At 46.0% G+C, this 27,551-nt stretch overlaps 3 protein-coding genes and 1 long non-coding RNA gene across 24 annotated transcripts in view; 2 read left to right on the top strand and 2 right to left on the bottom strand.

Annotated features, from left to right (window-relative positions):
- The window catches only part of LOC115606231, a 70,841-nt gene extending 69,642 nt beyond the window's left edge, over window positions 1-1,199 (bottom strand). For 8 of the 9 annotated variants that reach the window (XR_003990860.1, XR_003990857.1, XR_004389896.1 and 5 more), the window contains exon 1: window positions 1,120-1,190. This is a non-coding gene — a long non-coding RNA (uncharacterized LOC115606231). Of the gene's footprint in view, window positions 1-1,119 lie in introns of all 9 variants that reach the window. The other variant, XR_003990854.1, reaches the window with a different exon arrangement.
- KDM8 (lysine demethylase 8) lies at window positions 971-7,697 on the top strand. 8 transcript variants are annotated; one of them, XR_003990851.2, is made up of 7 exons: window positions 984-1,800; window positions 3,062-3,194; window positions 4,063-4,104; window positions 4,573-4,663; window positions 4,767-4,916; window positions 5,910-6,002; window positions 6,101-7,697. XR_003990851.2 is itself a non-coding variant. In XM_030481759.1 (7 exons), the coding sequence occupies exons 1-7, from the start codon at window positions 1,013-1,015 to the stop codon at window positions 6,263-6,265; spliced, it is 1,260 nt and encodes a 419-aa protein (XP_030337619.1). In that variant the 5' UTR covers window positions 1,004-1,012; the 3' UTR covers window positions 6,266-7,697. The 8 variants fall into 8 exon arrangements, 6 of the variants coding, with proteins under 6 accessions (XP_030337618.1, XP_030337620.1, XP_030337623.1 ...); XM_030481759.1 differs by lacking the exon at window positions 4,573-4,663 and having other exon boundaries at window positions 1,004-1,522; window positions 1,634-1,800; XM_030481761.1 differs by lacking the exon at window positions 4,573-4,663 and having other exon boundaries at window positions 1,004-1,522; window positions 1,745-1,800.
- Window positions 7,305-14,275, bottom strand: NSMCE1 (NSE1 homolog, SMC5-SMC6 complex component). Of its 5 annotated transcripts, none has more exons than XM_030481767.1 (8): window positions 14,183-14,275; window positions 12,931-13,074; window positions 12,065-12,186; window positions 11,111-11,188; window positions 10,213-10,359; window positions 8,988-9,104; window positions 7,991-8,111; window positions 7,305-7,545 (listed from the first exon to the last, which is right to left on the bottom strand). In XM_030481767.1, the coding sequence occupies exons 2-8, from the start codon at window positions 13,046-13,048 to the stop codon at window positions 7,463-7,465; spliced, it is 786 nt and encodes a 261-aa protein (XP_030337627.1). In that variant the 5' UTR covers window positions 13,049-13,074; window positions 14,183-14,275; the 3' UTR covers window positions 7,305-7,462. The 5 variants fall into 5 exon arrangements, with proteins under 5 accessions (XP_030337627.1, XP_030337625.1, XP_030337626.1 ...); XM_030481765.1 differs by lacking the exon at window positions 14,183-14,275 and adding an exon at window positions 13,525-14,003; XM_030481766.1 differs by lacking the exon at window positions 14,183-14,275 and adding an exon at window positions 13,525-13,927 and having other exon boundaries at window positions 12,931-13,077.
- On the top strand, window positions 13,917-27,551 carry IL4R (interleukin 4 receptor). Of its 2 annotated transcripts, XM_030481756.1 has the most exons (10): window positions 13,917-14,178; window positions 16,384-16,497; window positions 19,387-19,528; window positions 20,345-20,499; window positions 21,409-21,563; window positions 22,125-22,281; window positions 23,038-23,137; window positions 23,752-23,821; window positions 24,527-24,603; window positions 24,709-27,551. In XM_030481756.1, exons 2-10 carry the CDS (start codon window positions 16,428-16,430, stop codon window positions 26,993-26,995), a joined length of 3,213 nt encoding a protein of 1,070 aa, XP_030337616.1. In that variant the 5' UTR covers window positions 13,917-14,178; window positions 16,384-16,427; the 3' UTR covers window positions 26,996-27,551. The 2 variants fall into 2 exon arrangements, with proteins under 2 accessions (XP_030337616.1, XP_030337617.1); XM_030481757.1 differs by lacking the exon at window positions 20,345-20,499 and having other exon boundaries at window positions 13,920-14,178; window positions 24,709-27,056.

Below are 27,551 nucleotides of genomic sequence, written 5' to 3' on the forward strand. Positions count from 1 at the left end.
GTGGGCCTGAAAGATGTCATGCAAAGTGTGTTACAAGCCTGAGATGCATATTCCACACAGGAAGCACGTCCTAAGCACAGATTAAAACCATGCAGCATGAACAACCCAAAGGACACTGCCTCGCAGCAGCATTCATCCCTGACATCTGAGAGGAGCTTCTAGGCTCCTCTAGTTACTCAGCTCAGCACGCAAGGCCCCAGACAGGCTTTCTTTCTAACACTTGAGAACAACCTCGATTAGAGCATCTCCTCATCTTGCAGTAGTCATCCACTTGTGAACAGCTATCCCACTTGTGGAACAGAAAGGCTTCCAAAGTGAAAACAGCTGTGTTCCTCACACCATGGCTGTATGGTTAAGACACCAGGCACAGCAGAAATAAAACTGCATTGGATTTACATGTTCCTCTTTAACGCAAACAGCTGCACCACTCATACAGTTACTGAATTCCAGTAGACTCACTGGACCAGAGCCCAAATGGCACTACTTAGGGGGAGTTTTGGTGATGCTCCACTGCCTGTGGAGACCTGCGCTGCAGTTTCACGGAGTCTTTAACCCGAAAAGCCAGAAACGCCGCCGAAAGGGAAGGCTCCGCTCGCCTCACCCGCCTGAGCCCGTGCCGCCCCCTTCACGGCTGCAGAAGCACAGCCGGTTACGTGGTGAACCGGGCGGTGACTGTTCTGGGTCAGAACTGACCTGAGGCAAGCAGTGGGGTTTTTAATCTGGAAGAGGTCTCCCCTCCGCTCGTGATGCGACCTGCGGTAGCGCAAGGCCGCGAACGGGCGGCACCAGCCCAGACCCCGCTTCTGAAGAGCACCGCGCCGGCAGCGCACAGACCCGCCATAGGCCGCACACTGCCCCCGGCACCCCGGGCACCCCGGACACCCCGGCGCGGGGCGGAGCCGAGCCGGAGGAGAGCGGCCCCGCCCCGCAGGCCGGTCCCGCCCCGTGCCGGCCGCCCCGCCGGGGCCTGCCCCCGCCTCACCCCGCGCAGGCCCGGCAGCCGCGCGCTGCTATGGCGGCGCCCGCTGAGGCGGCGGCCCCGGCTGCCGCCCCCGCGGTGAGCGGCGCGCTCTGGGCCGAGGTGTGGGCGCTGCTGCCAGGCACCGAGGAGGAGCTCACCTTGGCGCTGAGCGGAGAGGTGGACGACTGCGTGCAGCCGCTGCTGCGGCGGGCCCGCGGGCTGCTCTACGGCGCGGCGGGCCGGCCCTGCGGGGAGGAGGCGGCGGCGGCGCTGCGGCGCTTGGGCGACATCCTTCGGGACTACTCGTGGGAGAAGCTGAACGCGGGCCCGTGGCGGGAGATCAGCAAGGCCTGGCGGCAGGTCTACACCTACGGCTGCCTCTTCGGGGCGCTGGCCGAGGTCGCCGCGGGCCGCCCGGTGGCGCCCGCCGTCCGCCTCTGCGACATGGGGCTGCTCATGGGCGCCTCCGTCCTGGACAACGTGCTCGCGCGCCTCGTCCGCGTCCTGCAGCGGCAGCTGCCCCGGGAGCAGCGGCGCGGCGCGGCCGCGCTGGCCGCTGAGGTACGGCCTGAGGGGCCCGACCCCCCGCGCCGCCCTCCCCTTCCCTCCCCCCGGGGCGGGGGCTCCGCGGGGCCGGCGCTGGCAGCTGCGGGACCCACCACGGTGTTGCAGAGCGTCTGGACCGAGCCCCGCCCCGCCCCTGCCGTGCGGCCGGAGGACGCGCTCCCGCGGCTGCGGTGCCCTTCGCTGGAGCACTTCAGAGACAACTACCTCATCCCGCAGAAACCCGTCGTCCTGGAGGGGATTATGGACCACTGGCCGTGCATGAAGAAGTGGAGGTGAGAAACAACAGGTTGTCCCCTGTCCTGGCGGGGGTCGTTCTGTGCCCGGTATGGGGTGCTCGGTACAGTGACTTCTGTTGGCAGCACCTTCCTGCTGCCGTGTGGTCTGTGCTCTGTAGGAATTGCTCCATAGCTGGTGGAAGCACATCAAACCCTCCAGAGTGTTGCTGGCGGGTGCTCCTGTGCGCCCGGGGAACCCGGTGCTGGCCGGGTCGGTGCCGAAGGGCGGCCCTCGGCCCAGGCACCGGGAGCTGGGAGGGCTGCGGGCCGTGTGGGAGCCGGTGTGTGCTGCTGAGCGCTCCAGCGAGCCGCTCACGCCGGGGTCAGGCGCAGCAGCGGGGTTTGCAGCTCGGAAAGGGAATTTCGGAGGTGTGTGGGTCGGTGTGACTGGCTCCTTCGTGATGCGTGTTCAGTGGCGTGTTTGGGTGTTGAGTTCCTGACACCACCATTGAGGAGCGAGTAATAAAGTTGTGCTGCCTGTGTCATGTAAGCAATGGAGCCAACGTTTCCAACACTGAGAATCGAATATTTGTGAGGTGAAGCTCATGATATCGTAGAAAAGGGGAAAGAACACTTATGCTTAGTTTGAGCAATTGCTTTCATTCCACAGCCAAGGGTAAAATTGACCAAACACACTTGTTAACCAAACAAGTTAGGGTTAACCAAACACACTTGTTATTTCATGGGGGTTTTATTCTGCTTTGAGGGAAGGTATTCCACTGCTTAACTTCAGACACTTAAAAAGATGAATGTCTCTGTTTAATGAATGTCATTGTCAGTGGAGAGATGTATGCCGCCCACCAAAGTAACTCCTCCACCTTTAGCCAGGATGGGTATTACTGGCACCTGCAAACAGAGTTTGGCAGTGACAGAGATCTGGCACGATGATGAAAATCTGAAACATTTGTTTAGCAAATGTGGCAGCAGGCAGTAGAAAGATAAGCCATCCCCAGGCAAGAGAGACTGACAGCTTAAATCTCCTCAGCTGGTAGGAAGCAACAGTTAACTGAAGTGAACAAGGTTTGAAAACAAAACGAGAAGGACATTGTGGCATCATGTACAGACAAACTTGACTGCTTGTTTCCTTGCTGCTTCTGTCCTTTTCTGGTGCCTTTTGTGTCTCATTGGTTGGTTTTAGAAAGCAAAAATCATGGTAGTAGGCTTTTGTTACTCTAAAACATTGTTTTTGCTTGACTGCCTTATGTTCAAAATCAGTAAGAGCAGCAGTTATAAAGTAACGGAACTTTCTTTATTTCAGCGTGGACTATTTCTGTCAAATCGCTGGGTGCCGCACAGTTCCTGTGGAATTGGGCACCCGATACACAGATGAGGAATGGTCTCAGAAGCTCATGACTGTCAGTGACTTCATCAGCCAGTATATTGTGAATGAGGTCTGTTACTCTCATTTTGGTTCATACAGCAGAGTGTTACCGGTACCAAATTTCTGCTTAGGTGAAGTCAGGGAGGAGTGTGCTATAAGCACAACTCAGAAGGTTTGATGTTTTCAAGGTCCGAACCTACTAATAGTTATTGTAACAATAGCTAGGTTTGATTTTTACATATAATCAAGTGTACGGCAGCTGGAATTTGAGGAACAGATGGATACCTTCTGCAGCAAAAGCCTGAGCGGTGGAGTGTAAGGATAGGGGATACTCAGCCAGCAGTTTTGTTTCTCTGAGTTATTAAACTGCTTAGTGAGATGGAGGATCCAAATTCCTGTGCCACCAGGTGAGAGAATAAAAACTTGACTAGCAATTGAATGTCCCTTGACTTTCCCAGCTGAGGATCCAGAGCCCCCATTTCCATTTCCGAGCCTTCTGGCAGGGAGGACCATGTGCACATGGTCTGTGGTACAGCCTGGAATGGAATCCAGGATGCTCACGGGGAAAGGTGACCCAGTCTGTGTTCCGGCAGGGACTGGCAGTAACGATGCAGGGCACTGCCACGGGACTGGCAGCAGAGCTGGTGGGCGCTGCAGGGTTATAACTGCGCTGCTTTAGGTGAGCTTATGTGTTGGAGGTGGGGATACAGCTGTACAGCTGTACTTGCCATTCTGCGGTAGGTGGAACTTACTATTTCAGAAGACCCCTTATATTGTCAACTGTTGAAACAATTTGAGTACTCTGAAATAGACATTGGAAATTGTTGTTTCCTATAAGTAAATTCCACTCACCTGTAAGAAAATTAACTGACTGAGAAGTCTTACACTGTGTCACTCTCTGGTTTTGTGTTTTTTTCCTTTCTCTGCTGTGATTTCAGAAGAGCGTAGGATACCTTGCCCAGCACCAGCTTTTTGATCAGGTAAAACTGAGTGCATGTTTTTGTCTTTCTGCAGTCCAGTGTTCCCTTTGTCATCTCTGAGGATGTCAACTCTACTAGATGGAATGGCATATGGAGAATTTGCAATATTTCTTATGTTTGTAGTCCCACAATTTGAAGGAACGGAGGGAGGGATTGGGTCCATTTGGCCGAAAGGCATGGAAACAAAATTCTTCAAGGGGTGAAGACATTCAGTCATAGTGCTTTTCAGTACAATGTAGCATAAACGTATAGGGATATCACCTGGAAAGCAGCATTTCCCTAAAGAATATGCAAATCGGGGAATAGGTTTGGACAAGAAACAGACTTCAGTGGTGGTATGTTCATCGTATTCTGAAATGTCATTCCAGTTAACCAGAGATCAGGTTGATGGGAGATGTAAAAAGGCATCTCGCAGATTCTGCGAAGAATGAGAAACCCCTTTCTTTCTCCCACCTCTCCTTCCAACAGAATCTGCTTGCTAGGACAGAAGGTGGGAGGACATTTCCTGCAGGTTCCTAGCAGTTCAGCTACTTCTCTCCTGCCTTTGCTGGACAAGCAGGTCGTTTGTTTTGTGTCAAGCCTTGTTCCTCTGTTCTGTGGATGACATACCTTTAGCAAGTCAGCACAAACCCTTTTAATGTCTTATTTCTTTATGGGAGTAGATCCCAGAATTGAAAGAAGATATCAATATCCCTGACTACTGCTGCCTGGGGGAAGGGGATGAAGATCACATCACCATCAACGCTTGGTTTGGTCCACAAGGCACTATCTCACCTCTTCATCAGGATCCCCAGCAAAATTTTTTAGCCCAGGTCTGTACTCTGCTTACTCTGCACGTGCCGTTAATGCTGTACCTAGGAAAAGTGCTTACAGTGTGTAAGTGCTAGAGACAAGGGTAGCAGACAACTTCATGAACTATTGAAGGATAGGGAATATGCAGATATTGTTTTGCTATTCTATTGCATTTGTTGCTACTGCAACGTGATCTTGTAGGCCACAAGTGCTCCTCATTGAGATAGGTCATTACTTATCCTCATTTTGCAGATGATAATTGGAAATCACAAGAAGCAGCTTTTCAAGGTCACACAAAGATTTTGTAAGAGTTAGAAAGAACATAGATCCTGTCATAGCATACCAAGGAACTTACTTTTCTATAACTGCAAGATTTTGGGGTGGATGTAGGTGCATACTTTGTACTTTAACAACTTCAGGCTACCCGGTAAAATACCTACTCATGCATGCATTGAGAGTCAGATGAAGTAGTATTTGCACCGTGACCTCATTGCTGCTAAGGGAGATGCTGTTTGTAGGCTTCAGAATGACACGGCAACACACTGGGGCCCTGCTTGATATGTCTATATGCAAGTCCAAAGATGTATTCCTGGTCCAAGCAGCTGACAGCTTCAGACACTGATGGGATTTGTGTTTACTGGAAGGAGTTTGCTGTTTCTTAAACGGCTTACGCTTTCAAACATCTTCCAGAGGGTCATGACGTTGAATGCTTTCTACTTGTGTCTATTTATGGGTTGAGCCTTAGTTCCTCTGTCCCAAACAGTTGCATCTTACTAGCTGGTGTTTTCACTTGAAACTGAGGCTTAATTCAGGCCTTCCTAATGTGAGTTTTTACAACTCCCAATAGTCTGATTTAACTGTTTATTATAGCAGTGTCTGTTTATTGTGAACAAAGACAATGATGTTTCTTGTAATCAGGTCTATTTTACTGTGAAGTGCCAGCCTTGGCCACAGTTTGTAATGTAATGTACAGGTTAATGACAGATGGAAAATGTTTACTGTGATATACACAGGTATTTGGAAGGAAGTATATCCGCCTGTATTCACCACAAGATTCAGAAAACCTGTACCCACATGAAAGCCAAATTCTTCACAACACAAGTCAGGTAAATAGTTGCCTGAAATTTTAGTATCAGTAATGTTGTTTTATCAAATTGGATTTGAGAAAAGAGATCCTACTGATGATTGTTTTGTTTTTTCATAGGTTGATGTGGAAGACCCTGACTTAGTTAAGTTCCCCAATTTCAGAAAGGCTGCATCTCAGTCCTGTATTCTGATGCCTGGACAGGTTCTGTTTATTCCAGTTAAATATTGGCACTATGTACGATCGCTTGATACCAGTTTCTCAGTCAGCTTCTGGTGGTCATAGCTCTGAAGCATGCAGAAAGTCTGTTAGCATTGCAACAGGAATTAAGAATTCTTCTTAAGCATAAGAATGTTCTTCCCTATCCAGAGGTTAGAGGTGGATTAAAAAAAATCCAACAAACTCGTGCTTCAGCAGGGTGAAAGAATCTGGATGGGTAAACAGAAGATGCTGCAGCCACCTCAGTGTTGTGGGTGTTTCCAATATGAACGCCTCATAAAGAGCTTATGTTAGATCATCATCGTGTGTGTGTACATCTGAAACAGCTCTATCTGTGGGCGTTGCCAGGACTCTGCTTCTAACTGTATTTGGCACATCAGGTTAGTGTTATCTTCTACTTGGATTTAACAACAAACTGGGAGTTACAAAAGCAGTGAGGGATGGTGCTACCCGAAGGCAGCAAGATGCCAGTCTCCTATACAGAAAAAGTTACCAGTGTTGAGACCTAGGAACATAATTGTGGCTAATCCTCGGTTTAATTGCAGCTGAAGCTTAATCATACTTCAAATACCTGCCTTCTGCAGATATGCTGCCATTCCACACTGGCACCTGGCAAGATTTGGTCCTTCTGGTTTTTTTGTCACTATTAAAGGAAAAAGCATCCTTACATAAAACTAGACAGTGAAGTGCTAATACTAAAAACTAACTTTAATTACAATTTTTTCCACACTTCACAGACATAAGCTGGCATTGCCCCAGAGTCCTGTCCTGCTCCTGCCCAATCGTTTTGACTGTGGGAATATTCCCTCTTTTACTGAGCACAGCTGCTCACAACCTGTCCTTGTGTTGGATGAACTCTCCTGCGTCTCCGGAAGGGACAAAACCCAAGCAGCAGTGCCCACTGAAAGCATTCAAACTCTAGCCCTAGGTCAGACATTCAGCCGCCTGCCTTAGTGAGGACACCACAAGTGCTGCATTGATTTTTCACCTACTTGAAGCCCTGTGGTGCTAGGTGGGAACAGGTTTCATTTTCAGTTGTGCCCCAACCCAGGAGCATGGAGAACAAACAGCATCCAAGAGAGCTGTGCAGGCATAACTGAAGGAGAACAGGAAGGTCAATGATAATTTTATTGTAAAATTCTTAAAAGCTTGAGGAAAAACTAAGTACTCTGACCAATGCTCTGTCTGTTGCTAATGAATACAATACGAGCCTGGGTGTTCTGCAAGAGTGGGGAAAAGAGATTTCACTGAAATCCAGTTTTTCTAGGATCGTCTCGTGCTGACCATGAAGCTCTTCTCTGTTCTCCCTGTTTTTGGTGGTGACTGAGAGTCTGTGCGACTCACACCTGTGAAGAAAACAAAAGGAAGGTCAATGACGGACGCATACAAAAGGATATATGATACTGTATAGCCTCCAGATTTCTAAAATGCTTTATACACTCCTGTGTTCCTGCTCAGTGTCCAATTTCCTTGGCTAAATAAAGGAATTCCAAAGAGATTGTGGTCTTCTTGGAAGCTCAGTATTTCCAAAGGTGTGATGTGCTGTGTCCCCCACTCTCCTGTTACAAACAATATGCACATTACCTGCTCATGACCACAAGACATAACCCTTGTGCTTTCAGGGCTCGCTGTTGCCTGTGTATGGTTTTCTGTATGAAACATACAACTGAAGTGAGAAATAACCATGAACCCTGCTAGAGTTGTCACTAACACAGGCAGTGCCCTGGGTATCAGCCCCTTCTCGAGTATTACCATACTCCTGTTTTTTTGTTTTAAATAGGTTCTTGGTACCTGGGATGTCACAAGTCCAGAAATCGTTACACTGTGGACAGCGAGGTTCAGTCTGAGCTCTGAAGTACTTTCTGATGCAAGGTAAATGCATTCCAGTTCCACAGGATTCACATACTTGGCTCTGAAATCAAAAGCATTGAAAAAGAAAATCTTTCTAATCTGTGCTTCAGTTTAATGTGAAGTTGTTAAAAGGGCGGCAGACACGCACCGGGGCATTCCAGAGTAGAGTTGGTGGATAACTCAAGTCAAAGCTGCTAAATGATAAAGAAGGTATTTTCCTGGAAACTAGGAAATACTATTTCCCTATATGGACAAAATCTAGCTTGAACGACAAACTATACTGAGCTATTTGGATGCAATAAAGGAGAAAACTGGGATGGAAAAACTAACATGGAAGTATATTAGTTGGGAAAATGAGAAGATGCAGGGTCAAGGAGCAAGAGAAGGCAGTAGTAACCAGGCTGTAACCACTTATGCAAGATTAAACTGGTAACTTACCAGCTACCAGAATACAGTGCTTTAGCATGCTATATACAAGCATACATGTTCATTCTGAAGTCCAAGGCACAAGCAATTCCTAACCAAAATCCCAGGACCAAAGGTGAACATGTGTCACATGAAGACTGCTATTTGTAAGGTCCAGAGATAAGACAGCTAACACTTGACTGTTCTGCCTATTTAAGGATAAGGGGCTCATCTCTAGCTGGCTTTGGAAAGCAGGACAGCACAACAACATTCCTCGCTCGGGCTTTTGCTGAGTTTATACTTGGAGATGCAGCTCCAAAACAAGTTTTCCTCCTAAGACAGAAGATAAAAATGTGAAAAAAATAAGAAGAGGGGTGGGGGGGGTTCTTCACATACATGGCACCATTATCAGGTTACAAGGCCAGAATTGTTCAGTGCCTGCCTAATACTCAAAGGAAAGTATAATAAACTTTAGCTATGACCACATAGGTATGTCGGCAGATGCCCTCTGAGGTAATAAAACAAATGTTACCTGAATGGCAAGGCTGCGACAGATGTTACACTTCCTTGCCGCATCTTGGTAGTTGCTGAGAATGAATTGTTCCATCTCGATTATGCAACGAGTATGCAGAGTAAATTCTCCATTTCTCTAAGGGAATAAGTGGCAAGATGAGGAATTTCTTTTAATTTCTTTTACCTTCTTGACTTTTCTGGTCACCTGCTCGCTAGCATCTGATTTCTTCTTTCTTCTGCCATCATAAAACTAACATGCTGACACTGATGCAATGCAAAGTGAAAATACTTTTGAGGTAGCAGAATGAATGAGGATCAGAATAAAGATCTCACACCTTTAACAGAGATTTATCTAGTCCTTAGAAGGTATAGATTAGCAGGCATGCTCTCCTTAAAGACATGCAGTTTTTGGGCCTTCCATTTGCACATTAGCGGAAATTCTGCTGGCTTTCAGCAAAATCTTTGCATTTACTGCTTGAGGTATCTTTGAAAATCTCTGCTAAATCACTAACATAAGTAAATGTGTGGCAGTAGACTGGAGACTACAATGCAAAGAATCCAGAAGAAAAAGAATTGAGGTCTCACTTGTCCTGGCAAGCAACTGCAGTGTCCACATGGTAAGCTCATCTCAGTTTCTCCCTCGTGAAAACCAAAGGAGATTTAAAAATGGGCATTTTTATGGGCATAAAATGGACAGGAGTTTTCAACATCTCAGTTCATCTCATCTCAGTTTCTCCCTCATGAAAACTAAAGGAGATTTAAAAATGAACATTTATGGGCATAAAATGGACATTTTTATGCCCATGCATTTTCGGTACAGGAGTTTTCAACATGTTTGGCCTTACAGCTTTTCAGGATATTCTAAATTTAACTAACAGTTACAATTAACATTTACATTAACCATAATGGCACTGATCACCCTGAAGAGCTTTCCCCAGGTCTTGTTCTAAGTTTAAGTAAGCCATGCTGTTGTGAACCAGGGAGGTCTGTATGCCACAGTGCAGGGCTAGACACACCCACCTAGCTCAGGGGCAAGGAACTGGAATCATGTCGTGTATAGACCTACCCAAGTATTTCTTCCTTGTCAATGTACTACCTTTTCTGCAAAAAACACTGAAGCAGCAATAAGCACATGCCCCACAAAACCATTTTTGCCATCGTTAAAAGAACAGCTCCAGTTTCAGCCACAAGAAAATAATAGCTGGACCTATTAAAATAGAGACACTTGAAGATACAGCAGTTACCTCAGAGAGCCACTTATCCTCCACAAAAACTTTCAGCACTTGTTCTGCTTCCTTTTTCTTCATTTTCTTTGTCTTAAGTTGGTCAGCCAAGTTTAAAATATCTGTAGAAGAGGCAAAGCCATTTTCTGATAAAATGATTAGGTCCATCTACAGAAAGAAACATGTTCAACTATTAAAAACACCCATGCAATTAGATAGGCACACCTTATAATAATGTGCAGCTTTTTTAGCTTCCATACATAGGAGATATATTACAGTATATGGCTTGACCCAGACTGTAACACAAAGGCCAAAAGCTGAAACAGCTGTTGTTACCTGGACAGCTTTAATCTTTGCCAAGAAAACATTTCCACAACTGTACAGTGCTGCCTAAATGAAGCTGCATTCAGGGACCTAGAGCATACTCAGGGGCGAGAGATCCATTTCTTTTTACTTGGTCTTTGTCAAGGTTCTTTTGAGGAAAACCCTCTCACTACTCAAGTAAGTGTAAGTTTGCCCACTCTGGAGTCTGTAGCACTGCTGAACTTACCTGGCATTTGAAGGCTGTAGCAGTATTATCAATCTGCAGAGTCTCTCACTGGAAACATTTGCTGCTCATTATCACAGAGCAGCATATAGAGCTTTTATGCCAGTAGGATTGTGTGCCATGACAATGCCATCGGTGCAGCGCTGACAGGGCTGCAGAGGTGCTTCACCAGTTATGGGGGAGAGCAGGGAAATCTCTGGGTACTATCATGCAGACTAGGCTTTGCAGATGGCACAGCACAGGCAATGCACCTCTTGCCAGTTTGTACAGAAAACTTCATGAGTGGGGAAAAAATCACTTCTGTTTTCACGCATTTTATGATGGTACCTTCACAAATAATGTGATTTGCTACCTAATAACTAACATACTTACTGTTTTTCTGAACAATTCTAATTCATTTTCAGTATAGTCAGATGCCATTTTAGTTATTTCAGTTTCCGCCAAATTCACCTACAAAAAAGAAAATAATAATACTTAAACTGCCATCAAAGTTGCCTTTGTGTTTCTGCACCATAAATTGTAAAAGATCCTTTGGGGTAAAGAATACATCAATTCACAGAAATGTTGTTTCTTTAAGTGGCATGAAAGAGGCTGTTCCTTAAAGATGGCACTCAATGGTACTTGAGTCCTTTCTTCAAGACTGACCTTCCAGCCACATGTTCTCCACAGCTGCCTCTGCCCAGTCCACACTCTCAAACAGCCCAACCTCCCCCCTATAGGTCTAATATGGGATATTAGTTCCATGTAGTAGAACACCAGGATACTGTGCTGGACAGTAGCAGTAACTATGTTATAAAACACATTTTTGTTTCGCTGTGAAGAACAGTTACTGTTATTTCATACTCTTACTGCATTTGCTACTACTATTGATTATTAGCTCAACTAATGACCCAGAAAGGTTAAAAGCAGCAGCTAATGTTAGAATTCCTATATAACCTTCCCTCTCTGACATGCACAATGCACAGCATCTCGGGAAACTTTTATAGGCCATTCCTTAGCAACCCTTTTATGTTAGGTTGATTTTTGACTAAGAGACAAAACTAATGTTAGGAGGTTCTCTGTGTTTTCTAGTTTAAAAATTCATCTTGTGAAAGAAAGCCCCTGTGAAAAAGAAATCTCACTTCAGCACTTCAGCAGTGTTAATGCTAAATAAATGAACACTGCTGCAGTCCTGCTGCTGCCGTGTTCCATTTCCACACACCTTGGTTGTTGACAATTTATCCTCCCACTTCCCTCTTCTGCAAGTAGCTTCTACAGCAGCTGCCAGCATAACAGAGGAACAGCCCCACTTAAACCAGGCAATGGCAGCATCATATATGTACTTACTAAAGCATAATGCGCTCTCCCATCATCTTCTGACATTCCCTTCCGGATCTGCATAAACAAAGGCTGTAGATGCCTGTTGATGGTACTGATGAAATCAGCCAGTTTATCATGTGCGTAGTAGACTGAAAATAAAGAAGAAAAAGCACATGCACAAACAACCCCAACAGCTCCACATCAGACAGATCTTTGTATGATTTATCTGCTGAAACTTTATTTTAACTCAGTAAGGAAGTGCACTTAGTAAAGCAGTATTCAAACAGGTCTGTCGTGTTCAGCAGATAGATCATTTTCTGCTGCTGCTGACGACTGCCTTCAGAGAAGCTCAGCTCCCAGACGTTCTGCCAGGACTACCCTGCTTCCAAAGCTGGATTAAACTGTTTGAAAAGCCTGAATTTCTAATAACTTCCCCTGTAAAATGTAGTACCTTAAAAAAATAAAAAGTAAGAGCTACAATTGCTGCAGATTATTTTTGTAACAGAAATAAATTACTTCCTTCTGTAGGGCATAAAATGCAACTCAACTAATGCTGTAATCAGGTGCCCAACATGTTCTCAGCATGCAGGTCAGTGGGCCGTGCTGCACTCAGTGCATACTGGATCTCAGGATGTGTAATTTAAAACAATGCTTGCTGGAGTTACCTGCCTTTCAATAGTAATGGTTTAAAATCAGTAATTTGAACAGTATTTGGGTGTTTCCTTTTAAATGGCATTTTTTATTCTTGAACATTCCTTGTGAGAACACTCCCATCATTAAAGTTTTGAAATTTTTTTTAGATGGCACATGCTTTTCAGAAATATAATTACTTGTAACCAGGAAAAAAACCAGTTCTTCCATCTCCCCACTTTTTCTCCAAAAGACAGACACACCTTTATGGACTTCACAGCAGTGCCTGTGTAATTTCCTTGCCTCAGATCCTTCCATTATCCCGTGAGACATCAAGACCTGCAGGAACCGTCGATGAGCATCAGTCATCTGAGCTGCCATCACGACACTCCACCAGGCTCCGAATGCTGCTAGAGGCATACACTGGAATTAGTGCACATGTTCATGCAGATGAAGAATACACGCTGCAAGCAGACACAGGAATTCAATTAAACTGACACTGGCTCAGGGCAAAAAGAAGGTCCCCAGGTTGTTCTCAGAATCCAGACAGTGACTAACGCCAAGGTTTTAGAAGGATGGAAAAGATAAAGTCCAACTAATTTTAGCTACAGAAGAGAAGAGCATAGGCACTGTGCTCTCATACCCACACTGGACACGGCAGTGCTGTATCTGTAACCACCAGCCCTTTGCACGGTTTGTGTTGATGCTTCTGCTCACCACATACCCCAATGACTTGTGTAGAGCACAGCCTGCTCCGGACAGAAACCCTCCTCTAAACGTTCTGAACATGAGAACTAACTAAAAGCATCTCCAGAACATCCTTGATCGCTGCAGCCAAATCACCGTTAAGAGCTTACCAGAACGACAAAGCTCCCGGGCCCCTGCGAGGCCCAGGCCGAGCTCCCGCCCCGGCGCTCGGTAGCGCAGGCCGAGCGCGGGGAGCGGAACTGGGCGCGGGGCCGCCTCCGGGCGCGGGAGCTGCTCGGGCAACGTGACAAAGCCTCCTCGGCTCCCGGCACAGCTCCTCCTCCTCCAGAAGAGCGACCGACAGCCTCCGGCCGAGCCCGGCCTCCCGGCACCGCCGCTTCGCCGCCCGCTCGGCCTCGGGCGCTCGCCCAACCCGCTAGTGAAGCCACGGGCAACCGACCGAGAGCGAGACCTCGGGCCGCCGCCCGCCGCGCTCGAGCGCTCGGCGATCGCTGCCGCCGCCTGCGATCAATCGGCTCGGCGGCGGGGCCCGCCCCGTGACGCTGCTGCGGGGGTGGCCCCGCCGCGTCGTGCGCTCAGCAGCGTCCGGGCTGTGACGGACGTTTTCGCCGCTCGGGCCGGGGCGGCGCTGTGCCCCGCCCCGCTCCGCTCCCCTCCGCTCGGGGCGGAGGACGCGGCCTAGGGAGCGCGGCATCTGTGTCCGGCGGACCCGGGCTGCGGGGTCGGTACCGCGCCGGTCCAGACCGAAGCCCGGGCGCGGGAGCCCGGCGCGCCGAGCAGGATCCGGACGCGGATCAGGCCAGGTACCTCCGGCGGCTCCTCCGCCCCTCCCGGCTCGGTGGCCGCGCGGGCTTCTCCCTGTTGCGAGCTGTGGCGGAGCCGGGTTCGCGCGTATTGCGGCCGGTGCCGCCGCCGCCTCCGCCGGGGCCGAATGGGCGGCCGTTGTGCGCGGTGCGGGCGGTGGCACGGGCGGAGCTCCGGCTGCTGCGCGGAATGTCCCGGGGGCGGCGGGGCCGGGGAAGCGCCGCCGCAGTTTTCCGTTTTCCCTCGCCGAGGCCGCTGGACTCGGACGCTGCGGCTGAAGTGAATCCCGACAAAACGGGTGGAATTCCCAGAGATGTCATTTCTGCTGGAATGCCGCCCGGCGGGTGCGGGCCGCGGCGGCGGAGCACGGGCTCCTGCCCCGGCACTGTGGTGCCCATGGTTTGCGCTTCGGGCGGGTTTTATTTCCATCGTGTCCCGCTTCGGCCTCTGCAGTGACGGAAGACCCGCAGGGCTCGACCTGCGGTTTGTCCGGTTACGGGAGTGCCGTGTCCTTATTCCCTCTGCTGACTTCTGCCATCTTAATATGGGAACATGCTGAAGACCAGGAACTTCAGCTTAAGTCATCAGTCAAATCTGACGCGATCCACGTTTTTCCAAGAGAACCCATGTGCTCGTTTTGAGAGGCTCTCCCCGTGTCTGTCAGTAGGGGTTTATCCAGATGTGCCCCGTCCAGCTCCAGAAATGCAGATACCGTTTGTGTGTTGTTGTGTAACGCAACATTAGCGGGAAGTATCCCAAGTTTCATGAAGGAATTTGTGGAATGAGGATTAAAAGGGCATTAAAAATAGTAAAAGGACAGTAAAATATTGGTAAAATTAGTAATTTAAAAAGAATAAAAAATGTCCTGCTCCTTTAAAATCCACCAGTCTGAAGCTCAGTTCCTTCTTTAGTGACCATGCAAGGCAGAGGAAATCCTGTGTGCTACAAACATAAGAGCTAGCAGACAGGAAAGCTGTTCCATGTTAACATCTTCTCCCTTTGCACTGGGTTCATCGTCCACTACTATTATTAAAAAAAAAAAAAAAAAAAAAAAAACGCTTTCCATTTTTATCAGCAGCGTTTCCCAGGGTTTGCAGTTAGAGCCGTGGGGTAACACTGCTGACTGCATGCGCAGAGCTTTCCTCCTCTGGGCGAGACGGTTTTGCTCTGCCATCTCTGATTCACACATGCTTGTGTGATGCAAGATTCCCTGCCAAACTTTGAAGAGTTTCTTGGAACTTCAGTCATGCAACAGTATTGCTTAACAATAGACTGGAAAGCAAACACTTCCTCTCCTTGGAATTCCAAGAAAAATTGGGAAAAGCTGAAGGGTTTTTGTATGCTGGAGCAGTTTGCTCTTTTTTTTCCTGAGCAGCAGCAAAGGCACTTGTGTTCTTTTCAAATAATTAGTACTATGCTCAGTCATGTTTTGTCCCCAAAAGGTGAAAAGCTCAAAATCTTAACTGCATTGTGTACATTGCTAATAACATGAATACTGGTAGCCATAGCTAATCCAAAATGTGGTATTCCACTCCATGGCTGTGTTGCACCAGCAAACGAATCTTAGAGAATCAAGTTTTTTTAAAGTCTTAAATGAATTCTAATATGTGAAAGCTGCATAATCTTCCTCTCTGAAGTTGTGCTGGTTATATCATGACTAGTCAATCAGTGTTTCACAGCTGCTAATTATTTACTGGTTTAATGAACCTGCATTCTGCTGAAGCAAGGCTCAGAGGTCTTTGCTAAAGTCTATTTCAAGAGGATGATATTACCGGGTTACTGTGATAAGACTTGGGGAAAACGCTTTAGTAAATAGATCAGACACTTCCTCCTTAGATTCTTTCAGTTATCTGAGTGGAATCATAGGGCTTTGGTGATGTGTTGCTTGTCAGTGATTTTGGTCTAGTCTTTACCCTTTCAATACCTCACTGGCAGCTTTGTTTTTCTAGTAGCTGTAACAGGTAGCTCCACTGCCGGTGCCAGCCCAGGATCCTCTGCAATTCAAACTTTGCAAAGAGTCTTCGAGCTCATTCGTATTATCCTTATTCTTCTACACTTGTTGTTGTTCCATGAGCTAACTTTAGGGGGATGAGGCGCTGCAGGGGATCTGAATCCTACCATCTAGCAGAAGTGGTAGGAGGAGCTGCACCTTTACCTTCACTGAGGCACTGATGTAAGCTTGTAATAATGTTTTCTGTTGGCAGGATTTCAGCACAGCTTGTCCTGCTGAGCCTGGCCGGTGTCAGCGATGGCAAGGCTTCGAAGTGCTGCACCGCATACCCTGTGGATCGTTTTCTTTTTATATACAACAAATGAAGGTACATTTGTCAATGTTTTCAATGATTATTCTGAGGTTTTTATCAGCAGCATTTCCCCTGGCTAGTAGGCAACACTGTTACCATTCATTAACTACTACAAAATGTGTCAGAAGTGTCTGTCCGCTAGAGCAAGTTCTTAGATATTTTTTTTTATTTCTTTTTATTGACCTTTTCCATATAGGCAAGAAAAAATAGGAATTTGCAGGAAGGAGAAAGTGAAGTTTGGAATGTCATCTCCCTGCTTCCCATTATCTAACCTCTGTTGGACACTTTGCTCCAAACAAGGTGCTCAGCAGCAACCCAGGGACATCTCTGTAGAAACCCCATGAAAGTAGAAAGCATCCCCCGTTTTCTGTAAATTATCAAGGTTTAATTTTACACATTTTTCCCCCGATTAACTATGTGTTTAAGGTTTCTTCAACATGATGTTCTAGTTGAAGATTAAAAAGTAAATCCAGTGTTTCAGTTCCCTTTTTTAACTACGTGAACTGAAATCAACCTCTGTGCTCTATGTGGTTTCAAAAGGAAATTCTCCTATATCTGAGGTTTAAACAAAGTAGGGTGTACCACAGATGGAAAGGGAGAAGGTCACAGGAAAAGAATAGAGAAAATAATGCAGAATTCTGGAGAGACATGGGGACACTGAAAGGTAAAGCTGCAAATCATCATAGCTTAATGTAGCAGGAAGAGCTTCGGTTAGTTCAAGTATTCTTGCAAGTGTAAGATCACTAACACATTGAAAAATAATGACGTTGATCTTTCAAAGGCTGCAAATGGCACCACTACTTTGTTTTGATGATTCCTGGGGTGTTTTGAAGAATTGGGGACCATGCAGAACAAAAGGGAACTAAATGTGGTGCCGCCATCCAGAAAGGATACAACAGTGATAGTTCTTATCTACAAGATAAGAATCTAATAACTAAATAAGAATCTAATAACTGAAAACATTTTCTAAGTATCTGAACACTAATGAAGCCATGAGCTGCATCAGTCCCAGGTTTATAACCAGGGGATATACCAGAGAATTCAGACTATTATTTGTACAGAAGTTTTAAATGGCTCTCTGACATTGCCAGACCTCCTCATTGCCATGAGTGAGCCTCACTGAGGTGACTGAGCTTACTTACGTGACCCAGGCCTGCTTGGTGGTCAAGTTTTGTGGGAGGCCTTTTAGAAAGGCAAGTGCAAGTGGTGTGTGCATTTTAATGCGGGAGAAAGACTATACACTGAGAGTTCTAAACAGTGAAGTGTTCGTTTGAGTCAGGTTTTTATTGAAGTGCCAGAGGGTCTCGTGGCAAATCCTGTTGTATGTTATGTATCATGTCCACTAAAAGGCACCTGACCATTGTGTTTATTATACTTGCAGATACTGTACTGTATCAGAGTATGCAAAAGTTATATCAGAATAAGTAAAATGAGTGGACTGCAGAAAAGTAGAAATGTAGGGAGGATAAAATGAAATTAGGTTTTTTTGACAACAAAAGGTTTTGCTTAGAAGGAATAATCTGAAACTTAAATACCCATTGGAAAGAATAAGCCTGTGAAGCAGCAGTGGCTGAAGGACAAGGACCTTACAGGATGTGAATCGTTCACAACTTAATCCTGAATTTGCAATGCAAATGACAAGAATGGAGAGTTAGTAATGTGCTGGGCCATGTGAACAGAACTGGCCCTTGTATAATTGCTTTAGGAATCCTTCTTGCAGAGCCCCTTAGGAAGCTATCAGGAAAATATCAATTAATGGGATTCTAAGCCCCAGCAAAAGCTATTCTAAATTCTATTGGCTGTTGAGCAGGAGAGGAGGATTTAGATCTGTACAACTTGTGCAAGAAAAGGGAGATGTTGTTAATATTTACCAATAACAGAGAAGTCAAACAGAGCAGGCAAATAATTGTCTGGGATGATGAAAGTATTAGCTATTTCTGCCTGCTTCATTTAGGAATGACTGTATTCTGGTACCACATCTGGCTCGCTGTTAGTCCTGATAACAGCACGACCTTACTGTCGCACAGCTGCTCCTCTTCTGTGCCTTGTTTCACTCATGTCAAGTGCTTCGGAAGAGTGTAAAACGAGGCTGGGAGGGGTGCTGAGGATTGCGTATTCCATTTCCCTTCCCAGTTCTAGCAAAGAGATTTTAACCAATGTTTTCTGGTTTGGTTTGGTTTGGTTTGTTTTTTCCTTAAATGCTGCTAGTGGAAGATTGTAATTGTGAACATTGGAGGTTTTGGAGACTTTGGGCTTTGCTGAACCCTCTCAGTGCCTGGAACAATGTGACTCAATCTCTCCAGGTCTCTCAACACTATCATAACAATGAAAAGTAGAAGACAGAACAGGAAATACTGAGTGAAATTTAAGAAAAGGTGTATACTAGAAGAAAGCCTGTGACAGGAATTTCTTCTAGGCAATGGAGGAACTGCTCTGGGGAGGCAGAGGGCATGCACTGGGAAGCTTAGAACCATTGTAGATAAAGCAGGAGTGCGTGCCTGTAGGCAGTGATTTTGGTCTGACTGTTAATTATCCACATTTTGGCTTTTGAACCTTTTGTATTTAACACATAGGATGATGCTGTATTGTAATTAAGTTAAAAGCTATCAGAATCAGATTTTCTATGCTTAGAAGACTGTTGGATGAGTTGCGCCTTTCTATTTCAGTATTACTACTGCAGACCTTTATCCTCTCAGACCATAGACAATAAATGTCTCCAGAAAGGTGGAGACATTTGGTGACATGCATCTCTTTCCATTTTCCCAGAACATGAAAAATAACAATGCTTGCACTGAATTCACAGGAGTTGGTGGCTCCCTTTAGATGGAAAAGTGAATGTTTCTGCTTAGTCCTATTTTTCTTTTTTTTTTTTAATTCTTCTCCTTGTGTGCTGCTTCTACCTAGTCATGGCTGCAGGACACGTGCAGGAATTCGCCTGCTTCACAGACTACGACAAAGAGCTGGTTTGTCACTGGAAGGTGCCTGCACACATGAATTGCTCCAAAGAATTCCTCCTCTACTACAGGAAAGAATTTTTTTCTCTGCCGTAAGTATTTAATGAGATGTTACCAGTGTTCATCTATCCTGTAGCCGGTACCAGCTTTGATCCCCTCTCTTTACCCTGAGTGCCTGAGACAAAATGTAATCCAGATAATTATTCGTGCCAGGAGGAAGAGGGGTTGCAGCGCTCTGTTCAGTGGTCTATTCTTCTGCAGACCTCTGCACGCTTAGAATAGAGAAGTGATCAAGTCCCACTTGGAGCAGTGGTGGGGCTCTCCTAAGCCACCTTAGGAGCCACCCAACCTTCATTTCATGCAAAACGTTACCTCCTTCAGGAGAAATCTGACGTGATTCCCCATCCGTAGCCTGTGTGAAGGGTACTCTCCCCTGCAGGCCAGGTGATTATCTCTGCTCACAGCCTAACTCCGTGTTCAAACACAGGCTGTTGTCCCTGTTCTGCAGCAGGGCCAGTTGTCATCTCCTACAAAGGAAAATGCGTTTGTGCTCTCCTGTTCCTGTACACCATAGTAAACCAGTCCCTATGCTAGCAAGCTATCAGTCTGCTCCTTCAGAGGCTGGAGCGTGATGAACGGTGTTAATTTTCCCTCTTGGGATCAGTCCTCAGCCTTTCTGTCAGGTTTTATTTGTGCAATACAGATACTCAAGGGGCATCTGGGGAGGACAGGTTGCTTGGGGGAGCTCAGTTTTGGTTTGGATTTATTTGGGCTAAACATTTCCAGGAACTGAGCTTGTGGTGTCTCGGGTTTGATTAGCTCTACACATTGGGAAGCTTGATTTCACCCTTTCAAGAAATAGTGTTCACAGTCTCTAAACATCACGTCATTTTCTGCCTGTTTTCCAGAAACAGTGTGTGTGTCCCCAAGAATGGAAAAGACAGTTTAAGGTGCACTTGCACAATATGTCCGGATTATTTTGTATCAGGCCTCACATATGTTCTAGCTCTACAGTACAATGGGACTGATATGTGGAATTACAGTGTTACACCAGCCCTGGTTGGTAAGAAACTGTTTACTTTGTCACCAGGACATCTGGCTGCAGGCTTTGTGATCCTAGCTAACTCCTCATCTATATCACTGGAACGGTTTTCCCTTATCGGAGGTGAAAAGTGTCATACTGGCTTAAATGCAAACTCCATTTGGCTTAGAAGCCTGATTCTGGAGTAGGTTCTTAAGGAAAGGGTCTAAGCAATGAAGCAAGCAGGGAGTGATTCTTCCTCTAGCAGTACCCTCTCAGCTGCCAGGAAGCAGCAGTTTTGGGGCTTAGACATGTCTTTAATGCGTTCTCCCTTGTGGCTGTGGAATTCAAGGATTAAGAGGAATGTGCTGCTTCCAGTTTCTAGAAAGACACCGAGTTATCTCTGCTGAAATTTCTTCCATTCCTGCCTCTGCCACACTGATTTTTTAATGCAAATTGAATCATCCCCCACAAACAGAGATTTTTACAGTAATTGCTGTTGGATTATAACAGCCAGTGAAAAGAAGGTAATGACTCCACTCTTCACAAGACAGAGCATAGATACAGTTTATGTCTCTCTACAGTCACCTTGTTTGTTTGTAACAGCGTGCTTGTTCATAACACTTGTCACCTCAAACACTCAGAGAATCAGTCACACACCTCAGACAGGCATTCATCTGCACTGATGCATTTTTCCAGGCTGAAAGCTGCATCCAGTGCACTAAAAGGTTGAACCTGCAGTTTGTTCAGCCAGCTTGAAGAATTAGTGCTCATTAATGAATACCTTGCAGTTGCTGTTTTTTGGCCTCTATATCCTTGTGCTATATAGTGAAAGAGCTAAATGCATTGACTGTGATGAGATTCTGGTGTCTAGTGAATGTTTGTCTCTGCTTCTCTCCATCAGTGCTTTGCTATTGCCGTTCTCCTTAATCGTATTTTTTTAACGTACAGTGAAGCCAAGGGCCCCCAAAAATCTTGCCGTTGAGAAAGTTGAAAATGGTAATTTCAATCTGAGCTGGGAGGAGAGCTACTCTCCTCCATCCATGCTCTCTGGACAGCCAGTCATCCATGAAGTGAAATACTGGAGGAAGAAGCACCCGACAGAGGTAAGAGACAGCCAGTCTCTTCATTTTCTGTCTTTCTGGAGTTCTCAGGTCTAAAAAGTCCTCTGAAAAGTCTTGAAACCTTTTAATGAATAATGGTATTGCCACAGGTCAGGTTGCCCCAGAGTGGTTCAGCAGGGCTTCAAAGGACTGAAACTCTTCTGACTGCCACCCCAAAATTGTCTGCTGCTCACAGTAGTCAGAGCAGAGATTGAAAATACAACACTTCTGTTCCCTGAACTTAACTTGCTCCTTAGACATCAGGAGGCTGGAAGCTGCTCATGACTCCTTGGTCCCGTTGAGGCATTTCAGCCACCTTCCTGAACAACCCAGCACTTTAGGACAAGGCTTCTTCTGGTAGGGGGAGAACATGCTCGGTGGCATGTCACAAATGCCACCCACCCATGACAACAAAATGCAGTATCTCCAGATTAGGTACACGGTCATTCATTTGCTCACTTGTGAAGGGCTGCTGAAACATGTAACACTGTTGTTATTTAATTGCTGTCACTGACCCTTCACCTCAGAAAGAAACCAAAGGGAAGTTTCTCCCTTCTTTTTCAGGTTTTTGTAAAAGCAATTAACTACCAGGCAAAAAGCTTTGAAATCACTGCAAGCTCCTTGAGGAGAGGCTATGATTACGTTGCAAGTGTGAGGTGTAACTATACAGACTACCCAGCCTACTGGAGTGAATGGAGTGAAGAAGTTGAATTTTACTACGGTGAGTATTGTAACAAATACCAGCTGGATAAAGGGATAGTGCAGTTTTACAAACAAGCCCTCAGCTCTCCTCTCAGAGAAGAGTTATGGAATCAACATCTCCATCCTTTTGAAGGTATTTTGGATACACCTGTAAAGACTTCCAAATAGACTAAACATAAAAAGGGAAACTAAGGAAGAGAAGACTAAGGGAAGCTGGATTGCTTAGCCTTGTGAGAAAAAGGCTGAAAGGGAATGTGTTTATTCTCTATAAATATTTCATGGAGTAGACACCAGGGAAGAAGAGAGATTTAAACTAAAAAACACCATTGACATAAGAGCAAGTGGGTGTGAATGAACAAGACATATTTAGGCTGCAAATTAAGCAATACTTTAACCATCAGAGAGCTGAGCGTTTCGGAAACCTCTGAAGAGCAACAGAGAGGACAAGAAGCATAGGTGCACTACAGGGGGGGTGATATTGTCAGGGACTGTGTGAGAGGTTGTCCCTGAGAGCTGGCAAATGGCCTCACAGTACAGAGAGTGTTGGCTTCTGACACCATAACTGGCTGCAGTATCTGCACTGATGTGTCAGGCATGCCACACACCATCACCACGGGTAGCTGTCTATGTTCTGTTGTTTAACTGCTGGAGACTTGATTTTAAATCCTCTGAAGGAGCATTTTTTAAGGCGCAAAAGAGCAGTAATGAATTTCATATTGCCAGTACTTGTATTTAGATGCACATACACATGTAAATGTACGTGTGTGTTTAACAGAATACCGAGTGACAGCTGAAGACATTCTGCAGATGGCTGTTCCTGTGTCCTGCATACTGATCATGGCAGTGTCTGTCATTTGTTACTTCTGTTTTGCCAGGTATGTAGCATGCTGCCCACGGGTTTCCCAGAGCAGCACTTTGCACAGGTAGCAGTGTTGTGGCCAGTTAGCTGGGTGCATAGGTCAGGAATCTAAGGGTTTGCTTTTCCTCAGCACCTGTATCTGGCTCTCTACAAGCAAACGTTTTATAAACATGAAGCAGTGGCACTCTCATTTTCTGAATCGATAACTGAATGTTCTCTACTAAATCTTACCAGAATGGGCTTGTTAGAGCATCCAAACAGGCTGCACTTCGGGGTTTGTCAGGTTTTGATCCCTCTTTGTTGGAGTTCCAGTAATGATGGTCAAATATCTGTATTTACTTTTAAATTTCTTAGTGTTAATGTGACAGTGGGATCCCATCTGTTTTATACATCAGTTCAAACATGATTAGAAGAACATGTGACACTGGTTTTGCAGAGCAGTCATGCACCAAACATACAAATATCTCTGCACTAGCTTAATGAAAAGCAGCACTTGGAGATGCACAGAACAAGCACTTCCTGTTGCTGCAGTGCAGATATCTAAGAGGGAGAGAAGAACAGAAGAGGGAAGCACACACTGATCAAGCCAAAATGCAGTCAAAGCAAACAATTTTAATTCTTCCCTTGCAGAGTGAAGAAAGAATGGTGGGATCAAATCCCAAATCCAGCAAAGAGCCATTTGGTCGTAAAAAATGTCAAGGTAATTTAAAGGCTTTTGTCCCGGGTTCAGCTATAGCAGTCATTTTTCTCCTTCTTAGTAGCTGGTGCAGTGCTGTGTCTTTTAACTTTCAGCCTGGGAACAACGCTGATGGTTTCAGTTGTTGCTCAGTAATGTTTACTCCGACCAAGGACTTTCTCAGTCTCATGCTTTGCCAGGGAGGAGGGGAAGCCGGGAGGAAGCAAAGACAGGGCACCTGACCCAAACTGGCCAAAGGGGTATTCCATACCATGGCACGTCATGCCCAGTATAGAAACTGGGGGGAGGCACCCGGCGGAGGGCCCAGATCACTGCTCGGGTCGGGCTGGGTATCAGTCAGCAGGTGGTGAGCAATTGTATCCTCTCCCCTTGTTATTTCCCTTATCGTTATTATCATTGGTGGTAGCAGTAGTGGTTTTGTATTGTACCTTAGTTGCGGGACTGCTCTTATCTCAACCCGTGGGAGTTACATTCTTCCGATTCTCCTCCCCATCCCTCCGGGAGCGGGGGGAGGAAGAAGGGGGGGAGTGAGCGAGCGGCTGCGTGGTTCTGAGTTACCGGCTGGGCTCAAACCACGACAGCTTTGCAAAAAATACCTTTTTCTGATCACCAGAAGTAGAATATGTAATAACTGCTATTGTCTGGCTAGTGCAGGGATTATGAAATACAATTCACATGTGTCCTAAATCTCATTTGTATCTTTATTAGTTTTCAGTTTTGTGCTACATTGATGAAATTAAGTTCCCCTTCCATGACTTAAAGCAGAACCATATGGAAAAGCAAATGTAAGTAAAACAAAGGAGGAAAAAAAACCAAACTGTTTTACAGCATAAAATAGTTCCCTGTTATATAAACATTAACTGTCCTTTCCTTTTGATTTCCAAAAACAGAAGTTGCAAGAACTGTCTGGCTCAGATTTTGTCAAGCCAAAACTTCAAGGGAAAAGATAACATAAGAAATGTTGAGAAATCTTGTAATTGCCACAACAAGTCTGGAGAGTGGTTTCCAAAAGGCAGCAGTGCAGTTTTAACCCCTGAGACAATTCTGGTTGAAGAGTCTGTAGAAATCTGTGAATGTTTAACAGACATTGAGGCTGAGCACCAGGAAGAGACTAGTGACCACATCGCTGAGTTCGAGCCTTCTGAGAGCAGCGTCAGTGCTTTCAGAGAGCACACTGAACACAATGATGCACTAGCTAGCATGTTTATTAAGCTCCTGGCAGATGAAGACATGCAAGACCATAAAGACCTAGACATCATCACGGGTGAGAATAAAACCTTTGAGAAACTTGAGTCAGAAAATCCATCACAGCAAAATACAAATGAAAGCGCAGCCCAGAGTCAGCAGCTGTGTGATGTTTCTCATACAGCCTCCCTTTTCACCAAAGCCTCTCAGGATGACTACAATTGTAGTACAGCCAGCAAGAACTCTCAACAATCAGAAGAATCCTTTGAATCTGGCTATCGCAGCTCCAGCATAAATTCTGCTTCTCTGGATGCAAGAGAACTTCAACATATGGTTCATCAAAGCCTTTTTCCATGCAGTTCTGAAAGTCAGCATGACTCCTGTGTCCTTATCCAGGAATCTCCAAATAAACCATCCTTCGGGACCAAAAAAGACAGAGTAAGCAGCCCTGCACACAAGAGTTTTGATACCCTTCTGTCTCCATCCATGGGGCTGTGTAGCTCTGCCTACAAGAGCTTTGACACACTTACGTCTCCATCCATGGAGCCCTGTGGCTCTGCCTGCAAGAGCTTTGACACCCTGATGTCTCCATCTGTGGAGCCCTGTGTTTCTGCCTACAAGAGCTTTGACACCCTGATGTCTCCATCCGTGGAGCCCTGTGGCTCTGCCTACAAGAGCTTTGACACCCTGATGTCTCCATCCGTGGAGCCCTGTGGTTCTGCCTACAAGAGCTTTGACACCCTGATGTCTCCATCCATGGAGCCCTGTGGTTCTGCCTACAAGAGCTTTGACACCCTGATGTCTCAGTCTATGGCTGACAGTAGCCTGAGTCGGTACTTCGAAAATGTGTGCTCCTCACCACCTTCGACGCAGTTTTCAGACACACCAGAACTGAGCTGCAGAAATCAAATGTATCAACCCTCTCGCAATCAGACATGTTACACCAGCTACAGATCTCCCTGCACTGAGCTTGATGTTCACAACACCTCTTCAGAACATAGTGATTTTCTGTCTTTCCCCACACATGCAAGTGACAGTGCTTCAGCTTTCCTGCCAGAAGAAGAAATACATAGGCATGTAACGTATCAAAATGTTCAAAAGAAAGCCAATATAGTTTCTTGCCCCACTGGACCTCAACCATCTGGTTATCAACCTTTTCATAATGCAGTTAAATATAATGGTACATACCATGACAATGACAGTGAGGTTATCTCTAGGTCACAGTGTGGACCCTTAATTCATCTTTTGTACAACAGCCTGAGAGAAACACCTCCAGAAACTATGATCTGTGAACCTGATCTGAAGACAGATGACCATGTATGTTTGATTGCCCAGAGTTTTGATGGCAGAATTGTCCCAGATTTAGTCTTTAGTGAGGATGTCACACAGACCAGTGGTGGCAGCCTTTGGATCATGAACTCTAATGAGCTGTCTAGTGATAGCAAAGATGAAAATACCAGCAGAGAGGAACTGCTGTTGCATGTGTTAGAGCCAAACTGTCAAGATTTTAACAGCAGAGAAAGAACTACAAAGGGGACAAAGCCTAACAGCTTTAACTGTACTGGTAAAGGAATGCAGGAGAGCAGCAGTAACAGACTGAATACTGACTTCCACTGCCACATGCACAACCACTTGAGGAAACATGGCAATGCAGGGGAAAATCAGGAGGTGATGGAGCCCGCAGTAGGCAGGAGGTGCGGCTCTGCAGCTGCTTTACCAGAACAGTCACTGGCCAGCACTAGGCTAAGCTTAGAAAGAAAAACTGCAGAGCCCCCAGAGCTCCTGGTCTCAGACAAGTTGTTACCTCCTCTTTCTGTGGATAACTCCTGTCCTGCTGATTCTCACACCATTCACAGTGAGGGTTCCAGGCTGGCACCTGCAGTTAAAAAAAGACCAGTAGAACTATTGAGGGAAAACAGGAAGAATGAGAGAAAAATGAGTTGTGTACGAGGCCTTGTCCAGGAGGACAACTGCTACATGAAGGTCGCCTAGCCACGCTTGCCAGGGCTGCACCAAACCAGTCCTTGGAAATAAACTTTATGGCAGATTGAAATGTTGCTTGTTCTTCCAATCTTGACCGAAGTGAGGGCTGCTGCAGCTCAGACATGGATTCAGTGGGATGTGATACTCATGCCTGCTGCAGGGCTGGCAACCGGTATGTGGTGCAGGCCCCTGGGGACAGTAGGGGTTAGTACCTAACAATTGCAGCTACAGGTCTGTCAGGGGTGCAAAGCCAGAGCTAAAGCTTCTCTGGCCTTGATTGTTCTCTAAAAGTCAGCAGCAGCTGCATAATGTAGGAGTTCTTGGTTCAGCTCCCATGGTTATGGCGCAGCTCTGTGTTGCTTGGGAAGCACACAGAGGTGATGCAGAAGGTGCTGACACTCCTGCAAGTAGGACGTAGGTGCACATCAAAGAGGAGCTTCCATAACTTATTTATTGGGGTGAAGGGAGGAGGGAGGTCCTGTGTGCCTAGCCCCAGCGCGGGGTATTGTTTCTATACTTGCTCAATCCAGACCCAAAATAAAGATTCCTGTCATTTGAGCTTACA

This window comes from Strigops habroptila, chromosome 4, assembly GCF_004027225.2.
Source record: "Strigops habroptila isolate Jane chromosome 4, bStrHab1.2.pri, whole genome shotgun sequence".
Classification (NCBI taxonomy): Eukaryota; Metazoa; Chordata; class Aves; order Psittaciformes; family Psittacidae; genus Strigops; species Strigops habroptila.